Consider the following 25,237-nt stretch of genomic DNA (forward strand, 5'->3'; position numbering starts at 1 on the left):
GCAATCAAAAGTTAATTCAGGCAACTGGTGGAGCAACACATTGCAAACGGTGGGGCCAACAGCATTTCCATAGGTTTGCCCTTGTGTGATTCACGTAATAAGGCCAATATTTATTTCTGGAAGTAAATCGGCTTTGGGAGACGGTTGGTAAGGCTTACAAAAGCTGCTCGGAGATTTAAATTACACGGGCCCTCGACGGTTACAGGTTAGTTTTCGCCTTACCTCACTGCTGCCGCCAGTGCAGTGTGTTTGGTTGTCGGCAAGACAAAGTACGACACACTCACAAAAACACACACACACACAAACACAAACACACAAACACAAACACACACACACACATACACACACACACCCAAACACACACACAAACACAAACACAAACACAAACACACAAACACAAACACACATACACAGACACACACACACCATCAAGTTTTGTCTTATTCAGAGCTTATTACCTCCCTCCCTATTGTAACAGACCTGACGGGCAAGGTGATTTTCTGATGGAGGAAAATTTCATTAATTGAAAAGCAGCTGACATGTTTGCTTTTACCTTCTTAAATAAACTCTTATGGACAAAACGTGCGTTAAAATAAAATTTATATTTTCAAGTTCAGATAATGGACAAAGTCCACAAGCGATATTTGAAGTCTGTAATCAAGTAGAGTGTGAATGCTTGGAGTGGCTGGTTCATTGTCTGACCCTTGTTAGTAGAGGGACGGTGTGAATTCGTATGGGGCCTGAAAATCCACACACACACATCGCCAAAGAACTAGTAGGGGTGATAGCGGAATTCCTTAACCCTAGTAGTAAAATATTTTGAAAGCTATTCTTTGACTTCAGAGCGAAACTGGTTTTTTGTATCTGTTTATATAAGCGTTCACAATATTTGTGAACATGCTAATCCGCCTGTCCATCTGCATAGAGCCCTAGACTATCATAAATACCTTCTCTCATATTTTTTATTTTCAAGTTCAAGACAACGCAAACGATATCAATTAAACTGTGCGGCAGAGAATTTGGAAAATCGACAGTTTTGTTTGTGTCTGTCGTGCAGACAGACAGACAGACAGACAGACAGACAGACAGACAGACAGACAGACAGACAGACAGACAGACAGACAGACAGACAGACAGACAGACAGACAGACAGACAGACAGACAGACAGACAGACAGACAGACAGACAGACATTCTTCTCTCTATAACACCTCGTACTGTTTTGAAAATGTATTTTAATGTTATAAAAGGTTGCCTTACTTCAAGTGTAAAGTCGATGGCGTAAGGGCTATATGTCAGTATGTATACAATGTGTAAAACAGCGACTAAAAATAGAGCCACTGAAAACTACAGCTCCTTGAATGCATCAAGGCTCTGTCCATCGGACGAAATTTCAAAATATAAATTGCACTCTTTCTTAAATACCACAGTAAGTCTCATTGTGTTGACTAGAAATATTCCAAGACAGTTTTGTAGGAGGAATCAGTCATTAATTAATTCACTCTTTCATTCATTCCTTTGACCTGTATCCCTTGACCTATGTTGGCAAGCCAGTTGGTGCTGGAGGGACACTGTGGTTGGCAAGGTTCACCATGGTGATCTTGTAGGAGAGGTCGGAAGCAGATCCCACACAATATTGCAAACAATTGTATCATACGGTATAGTACAGTATTGTGAAGATCGAGGGAGGAAAACAGTGAACAAGGAATCAAGGTAGCTGTCACAGAATCCACAGGGTAGCAAACATTTCAAAAATGTCCACAACTTTGTGATTGGTTTGGCTTTGGGGTTATCAACAAGTTAAATACAAAATAGAGGAGTTTGCCTTTGAGCTTGTCTTGAAATAAACTTACATTGTCCGTAAACAGCTAATCATACAAGTAAGTACACAATGCCCTTTTATTAAATCTCCAAATATTGTGTAGAAAAAATAGTTTTATCATAGCTGCACGGAGCTGTAAGAAAATAAATAGTTCTGTTTTCTATAAAAACAAAATTGATATTAGCATATAAGTTAAAGATATTCTCGAGCAAAGCATGACTGTGACATAGCTATCGTCTCAACCATCAGCAAGGTTGGGGCAAAGTGCATGTTGTATCAATGTCCAAAACATTATGGTCCAAGTCCCTTTGACACATAAAGCGTTGGTTGAAATATGTCATAAGCGTTTCCAAGATGGTCTTTATGAAACTTCGTGAAACTGATGATGTTTCAACACATTGCAAAAGTTTTTTTTAAAAGTTTTTTTTTCAACGAGTTGTTTCAAAATTAATTTCATTAAATAATAATAATAATAATAATAAAAAAATAATAAAAATAAAATAAAAAAGTTTTGTCCTCGTCACCTCTTCAGCACGTCTTCTAGGGCTGCGATGTAGCTCTGCGCCATTTGCAATGTTTCGTATTTCGATAACTTCCGGTTCCCTCCAAACGACGGAATGACGTCACGCAGCTGGTCGAAGGCGACGTTCATGCTCTGCATCCTCCTCCTCTCCCTGGCGTTGGCGGAGACTCGCCGCTTAACGAAGACGTCCTTGACCTCCTCCCCTCCGCTGTCCACCACCAGCAGCTGCTTCTTGAAAGTCGTCCTGAAGCACGAGCAGCAGCTGTAGTCGGGGGCGGAGCTGGGAGGATCTCCCTCGCCAATCTCGCAACGGCCAAGACAAGAGAGAGCGGGGGACCAAGACAGGATGCGCTGCGCCTTCGGGATCTGCAGTGGAGGACGCGAGCAGACGACGCCGGCGATGTGATGGTCGTGCTTTGCAGAGTCGTCAAGTGCTTTCCTGGCCAGACTTGGGGCCGAGGCGCACGGAGACAGATTTTCACCTGTTCGGAACTGCTTCTGCGTCCCAACGCCAAAGCAGACTGGGTCTGGAGAAAAGACCAGCCTCGGTCTGACGGTCCGAAGCTTGAGAGCGGGCTCCCCTGTCGAATCACGAATACCCGGATGCAGTCTGTCCTCGCAGTGTCCGGTGTCCTCGGCAGCGTGCTTTCGTTTGGTGGGGAACCCCAGTCTGCAAGTTTTCTGGCAGCTGCTGTAGGACTCATGCCACCAGTCTGGACGTCTTTCCTCTTCTGTCAGGCGACTTGCATCGGAACGAAGGGGGGATAAAACTCGGTGAGAGGAGGTGCAGGTCATAGCGGGGCTGTCAAGGGACGTGTACGTTAGTTGCGCCGAGTGCGTGCAGGCACCACTGTCCACAACACGTTCATGCAGCAGCCCCGTGTTTTTGTTGACGGTACTGTCCTTTGCGCTCATTGGTCCTTTTGTCCACCGATTGCAATACCAACTCTTTTTCTCCCTCCACTCAAAAAATGTCTTTTTTTTCTTCAAAAAATCCTTTTACTTCCGTTTTTGTTAAAAACGCAGAATTTGTTGACCATGAGGGTCCACTTAACACGGCTTTTAAATTTGAGAATTTTTTCTTCTTCTCAAAAAAGTTCTTGTGGTCTTTGTATTTTCTGGTCTTCTCACTTTTGTTGGAGAAAAGTAGGTGTTATCCACAGAGCACGAAACAAATAACCTTATGTACTTCCTCCACGAACATAGTGCCGAAATATAAAATCAGAACTCTTAGTGACTGAAGGGAAGTACAAGACACGGGGGTTCCTAGTGTCTGGGGGCTCAGCTGTGGAACCACGAGGCGTCCACCACTGCCTGCAGACGGCGCTCCGCTCCTCCGGTCTGCGCGTCAGTCAGCTTTTATGCGCGAAGATTGAAAGAGGATCGATGAATATTTTTGCCACTTGGCCTGCTTGACACCTGAAGCTGCTGAAGCAAGTCTGCGGTGCGCCAGCAGCTAAAAGATGTCGACAGTGGGTGGAATCACTGCCGGTCGGTGATGGGAAGGCGGCACATCCCTGAAAGGAGCGGGTCTGCCAGGCGGGGTCGTTCCAATCACGGCCCACTTGTCGAGCCCGGACTACTGCTCACCCGGAAATAAAAACTATTCATCCGTCTCTTTTTTTTTTATTTTGAAAAAAACCCTACTCTCACAGTGGTCACAGAAACGATAGCACAGGTACCGTAACTCTTGTCTCCTCCCACCTCCACCCGCTAGCCACTCTCCTCCTCCGCCTTCCCCTCTTCCCCACTCCCATCTTTCAGGATTCTTCGAGTTATACACCTGAATAATGGCCTCCCACTCCACGTCTGATTAAAGCGCCAACAATCGTTGTCGTGCCCGTTATGGGGTCCGTCGGCAGAGCTGCATTCACAGAGACAGGAGACACCCGGGGTGTGTGTGGCTGGCTCCGTGGGCGTGCTCCCAGGCCTGGCGACTTGTTGACCTTGTCGGATGCCGCGGAAACCGTAAGAGCAACTGGAGAGGCTTGGAAAATAGCAGCGGGGCCACGCCCACCGCCACGTCAATATTGCAGGTAGGAGGGGAAAGGTGGGGCTGCGGCTTGACACTGACTGGTTGATGGAAGGTTCGCATGGAAACCAGGAAGGGTGACGAACGATCCCCACCCACCCTAAGCTTCTCCCCACCCCCCGTCCACACCAGCCTCCACTCCCATGCTTGCAGCTGGCCGGCAAGTTTCTCTCCGAGGTGAGAGCCGACTGTCAGGTGCAGGTGACACTGGTGCCCGTGAGCCTGGTTTGTGGTCGGCGCAGGTAACCTTAGGGACAGACACCGCTTCTTGGGGACACGAGTTTGTCAAATGTCTCAGAGCCAAACACTGGAGCCTGTTAGTGTGAGTAGCAGGTGAGGTTAAGTTCTTGCAGACCCAGACATGTAGTTGTGGTGGTGGTGGTGGCATCAGTTGTGATAATCGAGGTGTAAGTTTTGTCAAAGTTGTGGTAAGTGAGATGTAAGCTCTGGAGAGCCAGACAACCCTGAATACTCATTGGAGGTAACTCTACTATCCCTAACATGCTGACAGAATCTTCTAATCCATTGTAATCTTCTATTATTATTATTATTATTATTATTATTATTATTATTATTATTATTATTATTATTATTATTATTATTATTATTATTATTATTATTATTATTATTATTATTATTATTATATCGTCTGACTTATTATCAGTGGACTGCTGCACATTTATCCCTTCACTTTTCACTACAACAGACCATTTCGTTAGTTTGTTGGCAGCAGCCATGGATCCAGGATCCCTTGCCCAGCCAAGCACCTAGCCAATCAAAGGCCGTTGCATAATTAGCATCCTGTCTAGTAACGTCTAGCAAACAAAGCTAAGAGAGGTTTTCCCCCTGCGCTGAAAAATTCTTTTGTGTGGAAGTTTTCTTTCCAAATATTTGAGTTCAGGTCGGATGGAGGACAGCAACGATGCTCTCATTTTCGCCTGCGATTTCGAATGTCAAACATGAGTTTCACTGTCTTGCTCTAACTCCTCTTGTTTTATTGTAGCAGCACTTACCTCCGTGCCCGCCATATGTTTCCTATGGTCATGAGATGCGAGACGATTTTCATGTTTGTCTCCGGGTAGCAATGGCCATCAGGCCGTTTGGGTAGGTGTTGCCGCTGCTTCCAAAAGCACTGCATGAACCAACAATGTAATGAAATATCTCTTTAGCATTCATTGACTTAAAGTCGCACAAACAGGCCGATGGTCTTAGCGAATAAACACTGAATTTCTCACCCTGGCAGCCAGGCTGCTTTACAGACATTCAGTGCAATGAAGTTATGGGAGAAAGAAGGTGGGGAGGCAGGGTACAGGGAGGGGAAACCCAACATAACACAGTCCCCACCCTTCCACCACGTGAAACACATGAATGTTGAAGATAACGGTTCCTGTGCTCATTTTATGTGTTTGTTTGTCCTCGAAGAATAGCAAAGAGACAAAACATTTTCTTTAAAATGACAATCAAAAATGCTTGGGCGTATTTCTGGACAAAAATGATTTTTGTAGGAGCAGTTGTTTTTGTCTTCGTTCAATGACATCCAATCTCTCTTTTTGCTCCTCCCACAATTAACCCAACAACTTTCTCAACCCTTTCTTTCTTTGTTTGTTTGCCTGTCCGTCCGTCTCTCTCTCTCTCTCACACACACAAAGAAAGAGAAAAAAATACGCAACACAGATACAACCCTTACCGAGATTTTGTCTCGAGCACACAACTGCAAAAAAAAAAAAAAATGAAAGGAAAATGAAACAATCCCTCTGGAATTATACCTTACATTATACGAACAAAATAATGTAGCTCATTGCTCGTATTCTAATTGCTCGAGGGGAATATTCTAGAAACAAATAAACGCACCTGAAATAACATGGAAATAAGTTCTCTGCCAAAGCTCAACCATCTGCTAAATGAAACAAATACTTCATTTTGTGTGTGGTGCATAATTCAGTGCATGTGCAGAGCTCGAGCTGTCCCTGCTGCTGGGAAACAAATGTTTTCCTAGTTTACTGACCTGTTTTGCAACATTAGATGCATTGAAAATGTCCTTATATTAAAAGAAAATAATGAGGCATTGACATTCCGAACTCGAAAAGGGAGGAAAAAAGAAAGGAAACGAACAAGAAAAGCTGAGCATGAAGCGAGTGGATGTAAAGTATAGTTTCATTAGCAGCCAGTGTCAAAGTTCATTGTAGTTCCTCCCGATCCCAGAGCCACTCAAGAGTTCCTGGCATGAGAGGCACTTCAGTCACATTAACCCTGTCTTGGAGCTGCGACCATCGCGAGGCTGTCCGCTGTCTGTCCTGCCAGTCCACGAGCCAAAGGCTTGGGCGCGGTCGTCTGCCATGGCGGCGGCGCGCGCACAACAAAGTGGCCATACTTGTTCCGGTCAAGAAAGCGCAGCAGACGAAACCCTCGCTAAGTGCTTCATTATTGGCATCGCCGACGTTTAGCGTCGACCTCTTGTCAATACTCAGTAATGCAGGAGTGCTCTCGCGAGGATGTGAGCACGTGTCTTGGTCATTAACAGAAAATGCACGAGCGGCGCACTGGAAACGGCAAACACGGAGTTTTTTTCCCGCGCGTGGTAGAAGGTGAGAAGAGAGTCTGGCCTGGGTACAGCGTGCTTGGAAGGAAAAATAGAAGCAGAAATGAAGGGAAGAGGATGCGAAGACAAGCTGAAGTATACAGGTGAGATGGTGGACACAATATGAGAATTACCTGAGGTATATGCAACATTAACATAATCTCGAGATAGCATGAAGACAAGCTATCAATATGAAAAGAGACAGATATATGCTTGAACTCTTGGATAATAAAAGGACAAGCTCATAAAAATATGAGGACATATTATGAAGTATACACGAGGTCATGGACAACATGAGGACATGCTGGCAGTTAGTTTCTGGAGAGGCTGAAGTATCCTAGCCATTGTCTTACGGGTCTCATATTGGGAAGAGTATATTTTAAGGAGTCAGCGAGGACAAAGTGAGTCGTTTACAATGGTCAGGGTTAAATGTAAAGCTACAAACGATTCTTTTTTGTGAAGCCAAACAATTCATTCCATATTTTATTGACAAAGACCTTAAACACGAGCTTGAAAAAAAAAAAGCAGTCTACAAATAAGAGTCTAAAATATATAAACAGTAAAGAGAAAAGGAGTAACAGTTTTACAAGTTTATTTTAAACATTTTAGTTACCTTGAAAATAAGAAACAAAGATTTTAAAAAGTGGGCTGGGAAGGGAGAACTACAAAATATGTTGTAAAGTCTGCCAAGCACCAGAGAGAAATTATCTGCGATCTACCACGACTGTAGCGGAGCTTAGTTCCCCGGATGTGTCCCGCTTAGTCATCTTCCTCCTGCGCCGCGTCGTAGGTGGCGCCTCAAGCCTGCTCTCGTAGTACTGTCTCTGATACTAAAGAGCTTTTTGTCATGGAACCACGGCATTCAATACCACTGTTACACAGGACCTCGCGTGAGTTCGACACATTCTCTGTCCTCTCGCCGACCTCAGTCCCTATGGTTCGAGGAAAACGGAAGAAAACAGACGATCAGGGAAAAAAGTACAATTGTTCGCCCTGATCTCACGCTCAAACACGAGCAGGACCAGTTTCAAGTGTCTCCTGCCAGATGATACACGTGGACGAGGAGAATTTTGTCTGTAGGTGGCGCTGCTTTTTTTTTCAGCACTACCTTGAGCTAACGGGAGCGGAAATCCGGTTGAAAACATTTTATCTTATTTAAGATTTCAGTTAAACCTTTCTAGAATTGTGTCGTGCACCTCATTAGAAATATTTCAAAAACTGTTTTAACTAAATACATTAAATTGCTAAATTTGTTTAAAATTAGAAGTGTGTTTGTGCAACTTGCCTCAGACCTGTTTTGCGAGAAGCGTTCGAAACGCAGGTACAGGTCCAGAAAAATTCTGTTTTTCACTGTTGATCTTAAAAAAATTGATGACACGATTGTAGGTGAGAGATAGAAAGAAAGAAAGAAAAAAAAGAAAGAAAGAAAGAAAGAAGGAAAATGTGTGATTTGGAATGGAGTGAGATAATAATTATATCTGCTTATGAATATTACAATTCCTTTTAACTTCAGCTAACTTGTGGTCTAGAAGTGACGGCCGACAAAAATAAATTACAAAAAGAAAATAAATTAGCGAGAAGAGAAATTGTAGTTTATTAACCAATCAACCAAATGGATCGAAACTACATGGTCTCAAAACTGTAAACAGAGCGTTTAATGAATATTTTAACTGTTTTAGACTGAAGATGTTCACACGCTTGCTACGTATGTCATTTGACTGTGAAGATCATACCCACCTCATCACTGACTCAATATAAACATTACTAACCATTCTTGACACCTCCACCCTCCTTCTGTCTCAGTGGTTTCAAAGCCCAGCAGCATCACTTGTTCTGGGTATCATCTCTAGCCTCAGATCCACCCACTAAAAGCCGCTATACTCTCGGAAGTGGTTTTCCTTTTGTGGCGAGGGAGCGGTGAGTGACAGGAAACCTCTTTTCTTTATCCACCCCCTCCTTCTTTTCTTTATCTTTTCTTTATCAAACGGCGCCTGTAGGATGTGCAGATTTCTGCAGCCCTTGTGGTACTGTGAGAGCTGGGTGTTGTGAAGAAACAAAGGTACCATGCTGTTTGCGCACGTGTCCAGAACGCTTGTTGGGCAACGGGATGGCAGCACAAACGACTTCTGGTGCCAACAAACAAGACGCTCGTAAAAGCTCGGGTTCTGGAACTGAAGAAGAATATGAAGCTGGCACACAAAAAAGGGGCTCATGCACGACCCTGGAGATCGTTTGTTGGACTGTATTCAAAATTCAAGCGTTAAACGGCAGCCACTTCTAGGTTTAATCTCGTCCATTATTACTATTAAGACTTTTTCAAATCAAGAAAAAAAATGTGTGCCCTGCGTGCAATGGGCAGCACGGCGCACGTGCGGTGCGGACTGGGCCTTTGTGCACACTCCATGAACCCTGCCACCCGCGGTCATAAGATGCCATTGATCAACTAGGTAAGCATTTTTTTTCCTGTCAACGCACCAAATATTATGTAAAGGAAGAAAAACTGCAATAAAGTGTAGGAGACTATTTCTTCACATCGGAGGGTCGAAAGGTTCTGTAGACATTAGAGAGGGGAGACTGAAAGGAGTGGGGGGGAGTCAGTAATGAAGGGAGGGAGAGCCAGAGAGTGAGAGACGCACTAAGAGAGGGAGAGAAAAAGAGAGAAATGATTGGAGGAGGAAGAAAGAGAGAGAAAGATAGCGGAAAGAGAAGAGGGGGGTGAAGAGGGAGGGAGGGGAAGGTGACAGAGAGAGGAGGGAGTGTGGAAAGAGTTGGGGGGGGAGCATTTTTTTTTGTCTGTGACCAGTGGCATACGTAAGGGGATGGGGAGAGGTGGTGCTGAAACATTAATTCTCCGATACTGCACAATGGCGAGTTCGAAATTCACATAAATTATGGGAAATTAACTTTTATTGTTCGCCCACTCACACACCCACAGGCGGTTACAGGCAGACGTATCACTAGTCTTTATCCCTGTTTCTGTCCCCCCGTCTCTCAGTCATTCTGTCTGTTTCTCTCCTTCTCTCTCTCTCACACACACACACTCTCGCAAAAACTTGTAGTCGTTTCAGCCTGAGTCTTTTTATTTTGTTTTTCTTGTGCCTGCGCCGGTGTCCACGTGCAGACACCACTCTAGCTTACGCAAAGCCAGCGCGCGGATGAGTTACGAGACCTGCTTAAGGACTACAGGTAGTCCTCGGGTTACGACGGTCTCGAGTTACGTCGTTTCGTGGTTACGACGCTCTATCCGACTTCTGAGGTTTAGCGTACGTGCGCCTCATTCCACGTGCGGTGGAAGTCGTAGAGTCCAGTACAGTACTGTACTGTACACTGTACCCGGTTACACGAAGAAAACGAGTCTCCTGCACGCCATAACACCCTTCATTATGGCTCCCAAACGAAAGGTAGACTCATGTGATAATAGTGCATCAAAGAAAAGGAAGGCCATCACCATCGAGGTGAAACAGCACTTACAGTACAGTATTTCATTATTAAACGTACTGTACTGCACAATATTTTACTGTACTTATTGTTTATTGATAATTATGTAGGGTACTGTGTTAGGATAGGTGTTTGGATAGCCTAAGTGCTTGCAGTACTGTACTGTTATTATTGTACTGTACTGTATGAATGTATGATCCGACTTACGTCGAAATTCGGGTTACGACGCCGCGTAAGAACGGATCCCCGTCGTAAGTCGAGGACTACCTGTATTTATTTCCGCCGCACACTGCCTCTGATCACAGCGTCACGTGGCCGGTGTTAACAGCAACATGTCACACTTGTCACGAGAGTGCTAACTGGCAGGCAGGTAAGACGTGCTTGTTACCACCCTGAGGGTGCAAGCATCACAGGAGTGCTGAGCTTGGGACTACCTCGTCACCCCGTTATGCGGGTCTCAAGGGATCGGACAACTTGTAGTCAAGCGCCATGCCGGTGTCAACAGCTTGGTGCAGGTATTCTGTGGCCGCTACACCTGCAGGAAAGTGTTGGGAAGAATGCTAGGCATGGTACAGTGTGGGCTACCACCCTTTCCGCCACCCCACCCGACTCAATTAGCAACCCCGTTCTCGGTCTCTAGAGAAGATGCTATCATACCAGCATTAGTAACTTTCCGAGATGGCTAAATAGATCGGACCGTAATTTTCACCGATTCCTGATTTAAAAAAAATAACCCAAACCAAGCAAAAAAAAAAAAAAAAAAAAAAAGAAAACAAACAAAACAAAACAAAAATAAATAAAACAAAAAACAAAAACAAAAGAAAAACAAACAAACAAACAAACAAACCAAAACAAAAAAACAAAACAAAAACAAACAAACAAAACTTTCAGGAACTATGACATCTGCAGGAAAGAGTACCCGAAGTATTGCTATCTAGCGGTAATCTCATAGCTAAATTTCTGTTTTTATTTTTTCCATGTAATATTTTCCCTGACTCGTCGGACTCAGTCTTTTAATTTGAAATTATTATTGAGCAGCAAAGCACGGGGCCAGTCGTAAGCCGCCACCCAGCAAAAGCTTAATTTTCCCATCGGTGCCAATAAACAGGACATAGCTTTGATTTTCCTGGCGGGTACCTGGGCGCCTTACACGTCGCCCGCAAACCACATGTCCCAAGGTGAGGCTCGTGAAAAGGCCAGGTAATGGTCCCGCGACAGGTTGTGAGCATGTGCCGACGCGCACGTGCGCGCGTGCGATGTGGTGAGCGTGACGAGAGAAGGGGGTGGACCTGTACCCAGTGCTCGTGTTTGTTTGTCTTTACGATGCGACCGCGCAAAAGGACAGGTGAATGTAATGGTGCAGAACAGTCGGACATGTTTTTTCATTTCATACCTTTTGTTTTTTGTCCGCTCTGAAAAAAGGTATGAATTCTCTGCGGACGACGGGAGGAAAAGTGGCGCGTGTGTGTGTGTGCACGCGCGTGCAGAAAATTACCACACTCTTAAAAGTTACAACTACAGGTACTATTTTGTCAATTACCAAAAGCAGTAAATAAAAGGTAGAAATTAGACTAAAATAAACCCGACACACAATTTTACATAAATATTTGTTCCCAATCTTTTTATATATAATATATAAATGCATTTTTCTGACACTAATGAGTGCTATTTTTGTTTTGTAAAGCTCTGTGAGTCATTGGGGAACGACTCTCTCAGTAATCCTCCTCATCATTATTATAATATTGAGATCATACAGAGATTATATGTATGTCGAGGAATATTCCCGAGAGATAATTTTGGATACATTATGTAATTGCCTTAGCATCGTGTGTCATAATGCTCACAAACAAAGGCGACATTTCCTAGTCGACATTCCGTCTATTGACAGGCTGTCACCGCGCAGTGCGCTCGCGGACCAGACCACCGGAAATTACGAAACGCAGCCGAGCGTCTCCAGTAAAGGAGGTAAACATTGCTCTACTACTGATTGTTGGGTGTGTCTCTTTCCATCTCACTTGCTCTCTCACCTTTCTTTCCAAGGGTACGCTGAAATTACAAAACTGATAAAAAGAAATAAGTTTTTAGAGATTCTAGTTCTTAGCTTCCCAAAGGGAGTGTATCTCGCTGCTGGCAATCTAAAGGATTATTGCCTGCTTCTCAGACATTCACACTCATTACCTACCTACAACGTATATTTTGCCTCAGATCATGTAGATCATTCGCGGCCTAGAAACACACACACTCTCTTTCTGCTTGTAATGTACTGAATTTATTAAAATTTATCAATATGCAGATTAAAACAACAATGCAGGCAAACTTTAGATAGTCTGGACTCGTTCATTTTTTTTCCTTTTTCGAATTCTATATTTAAAGATTTGTCATTAAAACTTTAAAAAAGTTGTCATATTTATTGTTTTCAGAGTATTTTAAAAACTTCCCTGCGGAATGACTTTTTGCGACTGGCATGACAGGTTAAGAAAGTTATTTTCTGGCCAGCGCTAGCCAGTTAAAATATTGCCTTGTTCTCCGCAAGGCTTTGTTAAAATGAGAATTTTTTATTTTATTTTTATCCATAGCATAAAACAGCATAAAACTGAGTGAATCATAAACATGCATGGGTGAAATATTTTCAGAGGTTTATGTGTTCCGAAAATTATGGGTTTCTTTTCAAAACTTTATAATGGCTGCAAGCTGAGCTGCTCCATTTGTCAAAAGGGTTGGGGAAAAAAAAGTTTGGCGGTAAAAGGCCAGTCAACAAAATGTTTGCCATTGTTGTCTCTGCTAATGGAGCCTCAGAATTTTTTTTTAAAATTTCAATATTTAATCAGAGTTGGCGCTGGAGTGACTGTGCATTCTTCTCTTTTCTCTCCTCACCTTATCTTATAATATCGTACCTTTTTTTTTTCTTTTCACGACTAATATAAAAGCAGCAGATTACAACGGAGGGTACTTTTTCTCTGTGCAAAACTCGCACGGTTTTTGTTCATAATGTGTAATATTTCTGTGGCCGGAGAAAGAAAAGAAGCAAGAGGAGGCCGAATGAAACCATAAAAACCAGATTTTTGTTTTCCAGCTTCACCTGTGGTGGTGGTGATGCGCTAGGCACTGCATTGAGTTACAAAACATGGTTTTCCATTTCGGATTTTGTTGGCCAGTCGTTTTCTGAAGGTGTTATTTTAGTGTCGTCTGCTAGCACACTATGGCGTGTGGGTGTGTGCGCGGAGTTCTCTCTCTTGCTTTCCACAGGCCGGTCAGCTGGCGCCACTGCCGAGCGTGTGCCGCCAGTGCATTGAGGATCGAGTGTCCTGGGTTCACATCTCGTCTCAAGCACGCTGTTCTTTCTCCGCGTATGGCACCTGTTTATAGGGCTGGGTGCTTTGACATGGTGCAGCATTCGTTGCCTCTGTACTTTCATCATAATTCTTTTCTCCCCCTTCTTGTGTGTGTGGAGCTTGCGTGCTTACAAGTGTGAGCGTGAAGAAAGACAATCTTATATAAGAAAATTTATCTGTATATATCGGTAAAGATTCAAATGACCACACACAGATATATATATATGATGAATGTTTTAGAGATGAGAGGTGAGGTCACAAAACTGTCAGTCATACTGCTAGGTTTTTCTCACCACGTCCTCATCCTCACGTCGTCATCGTCGCTGTCATCACGTTGCCTTCTTAATGTTGTTATACTAACACGACCAGTGGGACGAACACGCTAGTTGTGTTTAAGGAACACCTATGTTAACACCTAATATTCACACTTTCGCTATTAATTCCGTATCCCAGGGTTCAGCCTTCGGCACGGGAAGCAACCTCCAGGAAATTCTCTCCCTTTTAGAGACTAGAATGTCGTGTTCAACGTTTTTCTCGACAGACCAGCCAGAACGTAGTGCTTCCAGCCTTTTCAAAAATCCTCACTGCACAGTTGTATCATCATCCATCCATCCATGCTTCCATCCCTCCTCCCTCCTTTCCTTTTCTTCTTCCTCCTCCTCCACCTCCATCTCCTCCTCCTCCTCATCCTCATCATCATCATCATCATCATCATCATCATCATCATGTGAGCTTCGAACATTAAATATTAAGGAGTGTGAGCCCACCCTTCCTTGCATTCAATCATGCATGCATAAATCCAGTGGACAGACCGCGATGTAGACGTGTCGGCGTGTACCCATTGATGGGGAGGTGGGGAAGAAGGTCAGAGGGTATCTGTTTATCGCAGAGCCGACTGCGGTGTCACTTCCGCCGTGTGTCGTAATACGCCCAGACAACGTGCACCCGGCACAATGCACGTGGGGTGCACGTGTGCGGTGAGGGACGAAAATGGGGACCAAACACGCTTTTGTGCGGACAGAATGGTGATTGAAATGGCTTTGACGCAGGATTTCATTTCCATAGGCACACAGCAACTCACCCGTCAAAAGCAGGCAGACCTGATGTACGCCGCATGCTGCGGCAAAACCCCGGCGCCACACCTTATCACCTGGGAGGATAATATCATCACGGAGGGCTCGACAGAGTCCGCACAACGCTGACGGAATATTCCTCTATCCACTTTCTCCCACCCACCTCGGAAATAATCAGCTTCTCTCTCTCTCCCTCTCCATCTCTCACACACATCAACATGCGTTACGAAACTCTAATATATTACACTTTATACGAACTTCCAAACCCAATAATAAAAATCATAACACAGATTTTAAAAATTGGTTACATGCCTTGTGAGATTTGTCCTCTCAATGTGTATTGCCAGGCGGCCAGTTTTGTTGAGTGAAATGGTGGCTGAACTTGTGCATGACTCTCTGTAATATTTAACGTTAACGGCTATTGTGTAATCGACGGTCGACTCGACTCTTGGAGGATGTGGTCATACACGAGACAGTGTGATCGTGGCAGGATCGATTCCACTCAATTGGATGGTCGATATGGGTGGGGCGATACTTGTCAATATTATTATTATTATTATTATTATTATTATTATTATTATTATTATATTATTATTATTATTATTATTATTATTATTATTATTATTATTATTATTATTATTCCTCCTGTTTCGCTAGGATCGTCTCCGTTTTTTGTTGAAGTCTTTCGTCACAAAAAAAAAAACAAAAAAACTATTGCACAAAAATTAACTGACGCGATTTTCAAACATACCCCAGAATTTTTTATTCATCCTGTTCTGTATGTTCGCTCTTGTTACAAACATTAGTCGTTGTACAACGATCCATGGGAGTGTGATGTGATCAACCGTCGCTAATGTTTCACGCAACTGCGAAAATCGTTGATAAGACACTCGCACCACCCACTCTCGTGCCCACACAATGCACTGTACCTTCTCTTCTCTTACCTCCTCCTTTGTTCTCACTGAATATTTTGGGAGAGGCGTGTGGCCTGTGAAAGGCCATCGACTGAGGCGTAATCACACCCGGGATAATGCTTGCCGATGTTGTACAAAAGGCGCTACAGAATTTTCAATCTCCTCCCACACCCGTTTGGCAGAAACGTTTCGTGGACCTGAAAATAAAACTTAAGCTGCTGGTGCAGACGGATGGTGTGTGGGTTGAGGGTGTCGTCTTTATTCATCAATTTTCGTAAAGCTTGTGAAAGGACGCTTTTCTTTTTCTTTTCATGTTGTTGTTGTTATTATTATTATTTAGAAAAAATCGTGGACATTATTACTGGAGGAAATCTCGGATTTTGTGGGGTTCCAATCCCACACCCCGCGCCAACTCAACCCAGTGTTAAAAGAAAGAAGCTGAGTTCTCCTCCTCCACCCTCCATTTCACCTCTGCTCATTGTAGAGCAGATCTGCCGACAACTTAGCCTGAACGAAAAGCTGAGGGGAACAAAGGGGTACGTGGTTTTATGGAAATCAACCGTGGCGAGTGTCAGTGTAGTCAATCATCGCCATGACTGCTTTATTCCCCGCGCCTTCCGTCTGCAACCTGTGTAACTATTATTCTGGTCACTTCCCTCTACACCGCCCTCGGTAAATCTCATGTTTAGATTAGACTGTTTGCGCAGGGAGGAAAAGGGACGGGTGGGTATTCTTCCTTTAATGTTCATTGTTCATTCCTAGCGTTGAACAAATTGTCTGGCCTCTTTTTTTTTACCTGTATTCTCGTAATACGTCGTTGATCACCTTACAACAAAGTGAGTCTTTCATATAATTTTTTTTTTTTGGGTGGGGGAGAACTTTTACAGGACAGAAATTGTTGACAAACAGGGTAGCCAGTTGCAAGAGAGGACCAAATACGATGATGAAAGTCGTGTACCTGACCTGCTCCACACCGATCTAGGTCAGCAGGACGACCTGGAAGTGTGGCAACGGTTCCAGGCCACTTCACGAAGGAATGAGACATTTTGTCTGACGAAGAAAGAAAAGCTGGGATCAAAATAGTTTTGAATTTGATATCCGACACTCTAGAAGTCTTTAGACACAGAAGTAGTCATTTTGTTGACAGTCTGGGTGACACATTACCATAATTATGCTGCAATCGTCGCGATATCTTTTCACCAGACACCTGAACTCCGATGTCGCGAGGGCGCAGTACAAATACTGTTTCAAACTTTGCCATTCGCAGACCACTTTGAGGATTTGACTTCGGTCGCTAATTACCGATTCACAGCTTTGTCCTTTCTCTTCTCTTCTTCATCAGCAGCCAAAGCATTCAGCTTTAAAGGGCGGCGAATCTCCTTAATCTGTCGTCGGTCGTAATGGCGCATCCTGCAGACACACGCCAGGGATCGAAGCCCGGCTGGGGCCGGCGCGTGGAGAGGTGTTACCGTCGCGTGGCGGAGCGTGTGCCACACGTGCTGGCATGTTGCCAGCATGCACTGAGGTCGAGGTAAACAGCACGTGCAACCAGCACAAGGGCAGGAGACTGTGCGCTGATCGGGTGACGGGTGCACGACCCAGAGAGATACCCGGGAAATTGGGAACGAATTTGATAGATTATGCTTAAAAAGACAATGATCGAAAAAGAAAGAAAGAAAGTTGAGATTACTAAGATTTGCAAGTGGGGACTGTCTAAGCAGAGCGTTAACGGGCACTCCAGGTAAATGGTTGGTAAGCACGCACGCACGAGCACACACATTGCTAACTAAACATTTTTAGATGTCTCCGTTCTTTGATCTTCCTCTCTTTTCTGATGCTCCTAACAAGCTTACGCATACATGAGGGATAAATTCAGGTAGATAGAGAACATCATAGGCAGCAACAGAGACATGAGAAGGTGCAGTGATGAAGAACAAAAAGTAGCTATGGCAACGAGGATGTAGCGAGAGCTTAGTCGTGGTAGCGCTGGCCGGCTTCCTCTGATTACTGCGATAACAATGATTGACGTGTTCAGCCGATGTCTTTTCTTTGACTTGGTATCGCCGCCATCAACATGAGGGTGTTTCCTGCAACGAGGTGCTGTTCTCATCGTGGCCACGAAACAAACAAGAAAGTGCTAAGCTTGAGGGGAGGCAGATTCTGCGGCAGTGGTCTGGCCGTGTTTATTATTTTGGATTCATTGGGACTCTTAAAGAAAAAATGAAAGGTGGAGTGAGAGAGAGAAGAAGGAGTGATAACTATATGCATAGACGCAGAGAAGCGCGAGCGGGTAAATGAAATCCAGGCTCGGGTGAATATGGGAAAGTAAAGAAAAATATTTGCGGAAAACCGAACAGGTGTAGATAGTTGGGGAAGGGGGAGATAGAGAAATAAAGAAACAAAGAACAAATGAATGAGGGGCCAGTTGACAGATCGAACGAACTAAGTAAAGATGAAATGAATGAAACGAATAAAAGAAAAAAAAAAAGGAAGAAGAAATAAAAAAGGAATGGGAAAGAAGCTGATGCTTTAAATGGCATTTCACTGTCTCACAGCAACTAAAGTTCTGACTGGGGAAAAAAGATTACACAGTAAGGAAGGAACTGAAGTCCGAACAAATATTTACAGTTAATATTAAAGTTATGCAATCATATTCACACACACACAAACTCGTCACGTGGAATATAATAATTATAACACACCAGGAACAACACGTTTATTTGAAATCTGAATGTTTCTTTCAGCCATCTTCTTTTTGCATAAAATTTACATAGAAAGCTTTATATGTGCTTAACTATGATTAGTTCTAAGACCCTACGTGCTACTGAACAACAATGTTTTGCATATAGATGTATGCATATGGTGTTTGATTACCGAGACTACGAAGTTTGTTGTAGCCGAGACGGGTCAGATGCTATCTTGGTGCATGACGCAGGGCTGAGCAGATAATTTTAAAAATATCCTAATATTTAATACCTTGATTTCTAACGACTTTAGGCTGTAGGGGTCTGGCCTACGCTGAAAGGACAACTGTAAGCACGTTTCATCAGAATGTTTATCATACATTTTGGAGAGTTGAACGATCTTTGTTGTCTGATGACGTATTGAGCTTTTACTGGAGTATCGAAAGTTTTGATCAATATTGTACTCAAAAGATCAATCTCTGAATAAAATAATTTATCCCATTCAACTCTCCACATGTGATTGTTCATTGATATGCTGACTTTGAAAATGGGTTTCGTTAGACTTTATATGAAAGGCTTGTATGTGAAAGACGTTTCTTGTAGACATAATATCATCCTTCACATTCAGCTAAAGAAAGGTCAAAGGTGGAAGTCGAAATAGATCTCATACTTTCAATTTTTCCTTTTGGTCTTTTTCGAAGTTTTACCGACAAAAATTTCCACAAAACTTCGCAGATCAGGACTACATAGACTTGCTGACTGTTAAAAAAAAATAGTGCAAGGGATTCATGCATGTATACAGTTTTGCTGGTGAGCAGGATTCACTCCTCTAACCCTTCTCCTAGCTGTTCTGCCACATATGTCGGAAACAGAGCCTGTTCGACAGCAGATTCGTCATTGCACGTAAACATTCGCTCAGGCATAGAAAATAACATGTTTATTAGGTCCAAGAACCGGAACGTCAACTAAATTCTACGAGTGATAAACAGATGTTTATGCACGAAACTCATGTGTCTAGGCTTGTATCGATAGTAATGGAAACAGAGATTACGCATCTGGATTGAATACTTAACCCAGAATTGATTGTCTGCGGAAAGACCAAACCGACAGGACGTCATGTGTTTCAAGGGAAGTAACTTTAGTGTTTTGTGTATAGTTGTTTGCCCTCTTGCTGTCTTGTTACTTCCCTTGCTTCACATGTTAATGAGAATAAGCCCGTGGTGAGCAAATGGCTTGTCCAAGCACTGCGCTATGGGTCCATCGAGGCGCAGAACTGCTTAATCCAATCTCACTCTCTTCCTTTTGCCGTCACTGTGAATGAGGGACACAGGAGATTTATTTTACAGGACACACCACACCACATTCAAAGAGCACTGCCGCTGTAGTTTCTTTTACACAACAAAGAAACAAAGATCCTCATATGTTTACATTATTTTCAAAGGTCTCTAGACTTAGCTGGTGATCTTGTTTATTTGTCCTTTCTAAAAGCAGTTATCGAATTAAAAAAAAAACTGTAATCATGCATCTGAGCGCTGTCAACTGCTCTGTCGTCTCGCGAGATGTCAGACGCCATATCGCCGGAAGTACAAAGAGCAGACATCATTCTGACGTCACCATTTGACTCCCCTCCCCCAGTTTCGACAACCTTCTCAAGGTCACAGGCAGATAGCGCGAGGCTACCATGACCTTGACCTCAGACTTGGAGGACAGCGGTTGGGTCACGTCGTCGGTTGACATCAGATGCTTGTACTTGAGGGCGCGACTCTTGCAGAAGACGTTTTCGATGGGATAATCGCCATCTTTCAGCATCGCTGGAGACAGGACTGTGTGCAGGCGCCTGAATCTGTCGTCTCTGTCAGTTTAAAAAAATCGAATAATGAAAGAATAATAAAAAAAGGGATTTTTTGTACAAAATATTGTTTTCTTTGTTATTTTATTTTTAGTTTGTTGGTATTCTACTTAGTTATATTGATTGTTAGTCTTTGACCTTTTTATATCCAACGAGTGCAATAAAAGTGTTTGAAATGCATGTCGTGCACTTCAGAGCCTGTCCGCTACTTTCGCTTCTCACCTGAACGGCTGACCCTGGCTCAAAAGAGTCTGGCCGCAATACTCGTTGTGGATGGTCAGCAGTCTCTGGTCCACTTCCACGACTGAGGGCAGTTTAGTGACGAAGACCCGGTCATGGTGACTGATGATCTCCGTTCTTTCTCGCTTAATCTGAGAGGAAAATGGAGAAACGCAAAACAAACGGCAAAATGCCATGCGAAAAAGAAAAGGTTACAGGTGTTGCACTTTGTTGATTCAACAAAGACGATAGGAAAATAAAAGAAATACCTACAATGGCTGGATATTAAGGGAAACAACAAAAAGGAGATGTACCTTTGCACAAACGTAGTTTGTAGGATGTATATGTCTACCACACCGCTGTATCCACGTTACTTACCTTCATCATGGGCAGCAGCGGTTTGCGGTCCTGCACTGTGCTCTCTGCTCTGCCCCCGTCGCTGGCCAGGCGGTAGATGGTCATCATGCTGGGTCGTCGGTCAGCCACCAGCCCCACTCCCCCGCCGATGCCGCTCATCTCCCTCTGACCTCGCTCCGTGAAGACCGGCAGGTTCATGCTGGAGATCCTCACCTGGTCTTCGCGTTGCCACTTCCGCCGCTTGCGGTCCTGCTGCGCCGTGAAGGCTCGCTTGGTGATCTCCATGGCAACCGACGAACGCAGCTTCCTGCGTTGCAGCTCTGAGAATAGCAAGTGAGGAGAGGGACACATCTAACACATCGAGAGCAAAACAACAACTGCCAAAAATAAAAAAGACAAACAAAAGTTAATAAAAATATGAACAAATCAAACCAATAAAAGCCACCAGCGAAGAAAACTGTGTTTTGGTCTGTCTTGGTTACCTGTCAGCTTCATCTCCAGGTGGCGCTCTTGGCTGGAGTTTTCGTACAGAATGGCGTTGGTCAGCCTTGTCCTGGGCAGCGCGTGCACGACACACAGGTGTTGCCTCATCTTAATGTTGCGGGTGCTCTGTGTGTTGACCTTCTCATGGGTCAGGGGGCCATGATCGCCTCCGGGTGCCGGCGCCCCGCTGATGTTATCGCCTTGCTTCCCCTGTTTTCTGCATCTTGTCTGGCCCTTCCATTGCCATCGGATCAAGGGAGAAGTAACTCCGGTACAAGCTCTTGCGAACTGTCTCACTATCAGCTTCCGGTCAAAGGATGCCAAACAGACGAAGAGAATCACGGGAAAAAATCCAAACAGCTGTCATTCTTCTCTGGACATAGTTTCTGTTTCATTGACAGCTCGAAGTTTGAAACCGTTTCGTCGAGCTTCCATTAGGACAACCGCACTGAACACGAGCGGCACACACGGCAGTTCTCTATCTAATTATCATTTGTCATCGTTCGCGATCTGGCCAACGATTCGTTGTTCCGAGTCAGCACCGCGACGTCAGATCTGATGATCAGCAGACGTCAAGTCAGTATTGTGGCGGTTACAAGGTGGGGGAGCTCCTGGCCAGGTGGAACGGGGATGTCAGACTTTTGAAAACCAACGGCCTCGAACGACTCCGGGCAGGTCTGGAGTCTTGTCTAGCAATGGGTGTCTGACATCACGACAGTGCGAAACCTGATCACACTTCATTCAGACTTTGGCACACAGACACAATCCTCGCCTATGACCTCCCGCGAGGGCTCAGCAGGTCATGATTAAGCCTCCAAGCAACAAAGGAAGCAATTATCTTATTCGTGTGTTGAAGGCCTGAAGCTGGTCTGCTACATTATGAGAGGATTAAGCTTCTTCAGAAAGTTTGAAAATACGCTTTCCTTGGGGTTGCATAAGCATTGTTGACTTAGCGACTGTGTGTGGCCAATGTTTACATGATCGTCAGGATTTCCAAATAGGAAAACAAAAATCGACAGTGTATGTCAGGTTAAACATGGAACATCAGCCATTATCAGCGCATATTGTTAACATCTTTGTGAATGCTCTGTACCCGTGACTGGTTTGTAAAAAAAGTGCAGACACCAATCGTTAAGGAAAACATGTTTTTCTTTCATAAAGGTTGTTCAAACTCTGGATGTTTCATTATCAGAGAGAAAAATCAGCTGTACTGATCAATTATTTTGTACTTTTCGCGGCCATACAACCCATGTTTCGTGAATTACAGACATCACAAAAACCGTTTAGAGAACACTCAAAGCAATTCTTCTGTAAAACTATTTGTCTTTATAATTTTACAAAAACCTGCGGGTGTTCTCCAAGCAACCAGAAACATTGTCTCTCAGAGCTGTGTGTGTGCTTTCCATTCTCCAACAAAAAAGGCCGATCATCGTTTCTTTCATCAAATCGCTATCTTACTTTATTTTACTTATCGAACTAAATAAAATGCATTAGTTAAGGCGATGCTGCTGATTGCCTTCGTCACCTCTAGTCTCAGCATGTGAATTGAAAAAAAAACCAAACAAACAAACAAACAAACAAACAAACAAACAAACACCACGCTCAGTTATATAGAGTGTAAGACTGTAACTCATTTCCAGAGTGCTTTAATGACTGTACACCGTTTGGTTGCAATACAAACAACTGTACAATACAAGTGATCGTCCAATACCTTTTTTTTTGACAAAATATTATCGGCTTGGAAATAAAAGATGGATCTTAACAATTTAGTAAATAAATAACAAGGAATACAAAATAACACAAAATCTATTACATTTCTCACTCCACTTATATAAGAGATATTCTGGAATTTGTATAAGTAGGAGAAGAGTATGTATTCAGAAGGATCATGTGCTTATTTCATGCCTGTCGAAATACGGGACTTGGGTTATTAAAAATTATCACAAGAATAATTCATTGTGACGTATTCTTCAGGTACATTATCTTTTGTCCATACCCAAGGCGCACACTGCCACAAACAAACAAGGAAACAAACAAACAAATCAAAAGGAATCACGACTACCCACCCTAACCCCCCACCCTGTCTACTCTTACTGTTACAAACGGAGCTTTGTCTTGGTTGTCAGGAAAGCTCAGTCCTCTGTCTCCTCAGTTTGCCGGGATGCACAAGGACTCGGCGAGGGTAACAGGCGAACATGTGAACTGCGTTCTCTCTGCTCGTTGCCGGCGGCTGGACAAACTCCGGGGTAGCGTAGCTGGAGGACTTCTTGCCGAATCCCCGGGGTTTGGACCTCAGAGCCTGCCTAGCTCTCAGTAGAGCTTCCTCCGGATCCTCATCTTTGGCCATTGTTTCCTCCATCGCCCCGTCTTCCTGTAGTCTCGGCATGTTGACCACGTGCAGTCCTGGCGGGTGGTGGCAGGACCTGCTGGATGGCGAGTCGCGGGTGGCGTCATCGCGCGGCGTGGCGGCTGTAGGCGTTAGGCGCAGCATGGCGGCATCACCCCTTCCTGCGTCCCCGGATGTGGCGGCATGGTTCGTCGCCGCGCGGCGTCTGGGAGTCGCGGTACTCAGGTAGGGTAGCACGGGTGGCGGGGAGCGCCGGTACAAGATCATCCAGGCACTGCACCGAGCGGATGCGCTTCTGGGTATCAACGTACGTGTTCAACGTCTCGTTCAACGGGCGTCGCAACCGCTGTCTGCCGCCGCGCGACAAGCGATGCACGGCGTACGGCTGCGTTTGATGCAGGTGATGCTGATCCTGGAGCTGCGGGCGGCGGCGCTGATGATGCTGCAGATCTGCACTGGACAGCACCATGTGCACGTGATGGAGCAAGGGCAAGTGGCCGTTGCCCAGCGCCATCCCGACGTTCAGGAACTGACCAACAGGGGGACGTCGTCTGCTCACTGTCGTATTGTCCTTCATCCCCCTGCAGGTGTTCACACCTGTCCTGCCAGTTCAGACGGTCGAAGTCACCACCATCAACCCCTACATCAAAACTGGCATGTCTCAGAAAAAGATGGCGGTCCCTGTGGATGTGGTCGCTGAAGCGGTAGCCCCTGACCGGCGTGCAAGAAGGTGCTGGGATATCTGAGTGGTCAAACGGCGCCACCAGTCGGCTTCTCGCCGTGTTTTCTTCTGGCATTCTGGGTGTCAGGCTGAGCAGCGGAATAATTATGGAGGGCCCTGGAATAGAAGAAGGTCTAGGATGTCGCCAAACAATCTATTACTAGGTGTCGAATGTACCAAAAAAGTTCTGTACAAAGCTCGATGTCATACGGTTACAGAGAACCTCTAATCAGCTATAGACCCATGATAAGTCTTTCGTCTAAGTACTTAACGGCAGATACGGACACCAGTGTGTATAATAAACAAGCCTTGTCACCACAAATGATTTCTTTGTTCATCGCAAAAAACCTTCTGTAACCTGATCTGTCCCCGCACGGAGAGACATGTCCATGCTGGAGAGGGGCGACACCGCTCTTACCTGGCGATCAAACCTTTGTGGGTTGTTGGTGGGGTGGTGTGTGTGTGTGTTTCAATTAACCTGTCATAGCGTGTTATCACATCACATAGTCTGGTAGTCAGATCGTTTGTCCTCAGGACTCGCACAGATAGCGACAGGGGGCGTCCCTAGGGTCTGCTCAATGCTACATTTGGTCGCCGCACGACGCACCCGCTTTGCCAGCGGTCCGATCTCTCTGTATGAGTTTAATCCGGGTACTCTTAGGCGATAAAAGGTCGTTGATATAAAAAAAAAAAACTACCTTACTTTGCTCGCTCATGCTTGAAAAGAATTCAAACTACGACATTCAACATTCCGAGGATTTAGTGTCCATTTTTCGCTGCTGTTATTTCTGAAATAGTGTTTACTGGATTTACCTGGCTTTGAAAAAAAACACATTACACAGACAGACTTCCGATCGTATGCTTAC

At 44.4% G+C, this 25,237-nt stretch overlaps 2 protein-coding genes across 2 annotated transcripts; both read right to left on the reverse strand.

Annotated features, from left to right (window-relative positions):
* Positions 1–2,235: 2,235 nt before the first annotated feature.
* LOC112568271 lies at positions 2,236–4,703 on the reverse strand. The gene has a single exon (XM_025245495.1). It carries the CDS (start codon positions 3,257–3,259, stop codon positions 2,342–2,344), a length of 918 nt encoding a protein of 305 aa, XP_025101280.1. The 5' UTR covers positions 3,260–4,703; the 3' UTR covers positions 2,236–2,341.
* A 13,025-nt stretch (positions 4,704–17,728) lies between these two features.
* Positions 17,729–23,689, reverse strand: LOC112563789. The gene is made up of 5 exons (XM_025238165.1): positions 23,528–23,689; positions 21,303–21,663; positions 20,842–21,140; positions 20,467–20,615; positions 17,729–20,247 (listed from the first exon to the last, which is right to left on the reverse strand). Exons 1-5 carry the CDS (start codon positions 23,687–23,689, stop codon positions 19,995–19,997), a joined length of 1,224 nt encoding a protein of 407 aa, XP_025093950.1. The 3' UTR covers positions 17,729–19,994.
* Positions 23,690–25,237: the final 1,548 nt, after the last annotated feature.

Source organism: Pomacea canaliculata, linkage group LG1, assembly GCF_003073045.1.
Source record: "Pomacea canaliculata isolate SZHN2017 linkage group LG1, ASM307304v1, whole genome shotgun sequence".
Classification (NCBI taxonomy): Eukaryota; Metazoa; Mollusca; class Gastropoda; order Architaenioglossa; family Ampullariidae; genus Pomacea; species Pomacea canaliculata.

Excerpts from the sequence above, each read along its gene's own strand:
- LOC112563789 (XM_025238165.1), bottom strand. The coding sequence starts at position 23,689 with ATGCCGAGACTACAGGAAGACGGGGCGATGGAGGAAACAATGGCCAAA. Across the intron at positions 21,141-21,302 it reads CCTGGAGATGAAGCTGACAG|AGCTGCAACGCAGGAAGCTG; the intron begins GTAACCAAGACA and ends TGCTATTCTCAG. Across the intron at positions 20,616-20,841 it reads CGCTGCTGCCCATGATGAAG|ATTAAGCGAGAAAGAACGGA; the intron begins GTAAGTAACGTG and ends TTTTCCTCTCAG.
- LOC112568271 (XM_025245495.1), bottom strand. The coding sequence starts at position 3,259 with ATGAGCGCAAAGGACAGTACCGTCAACAAAAACACGGGGCTGCTGCAT.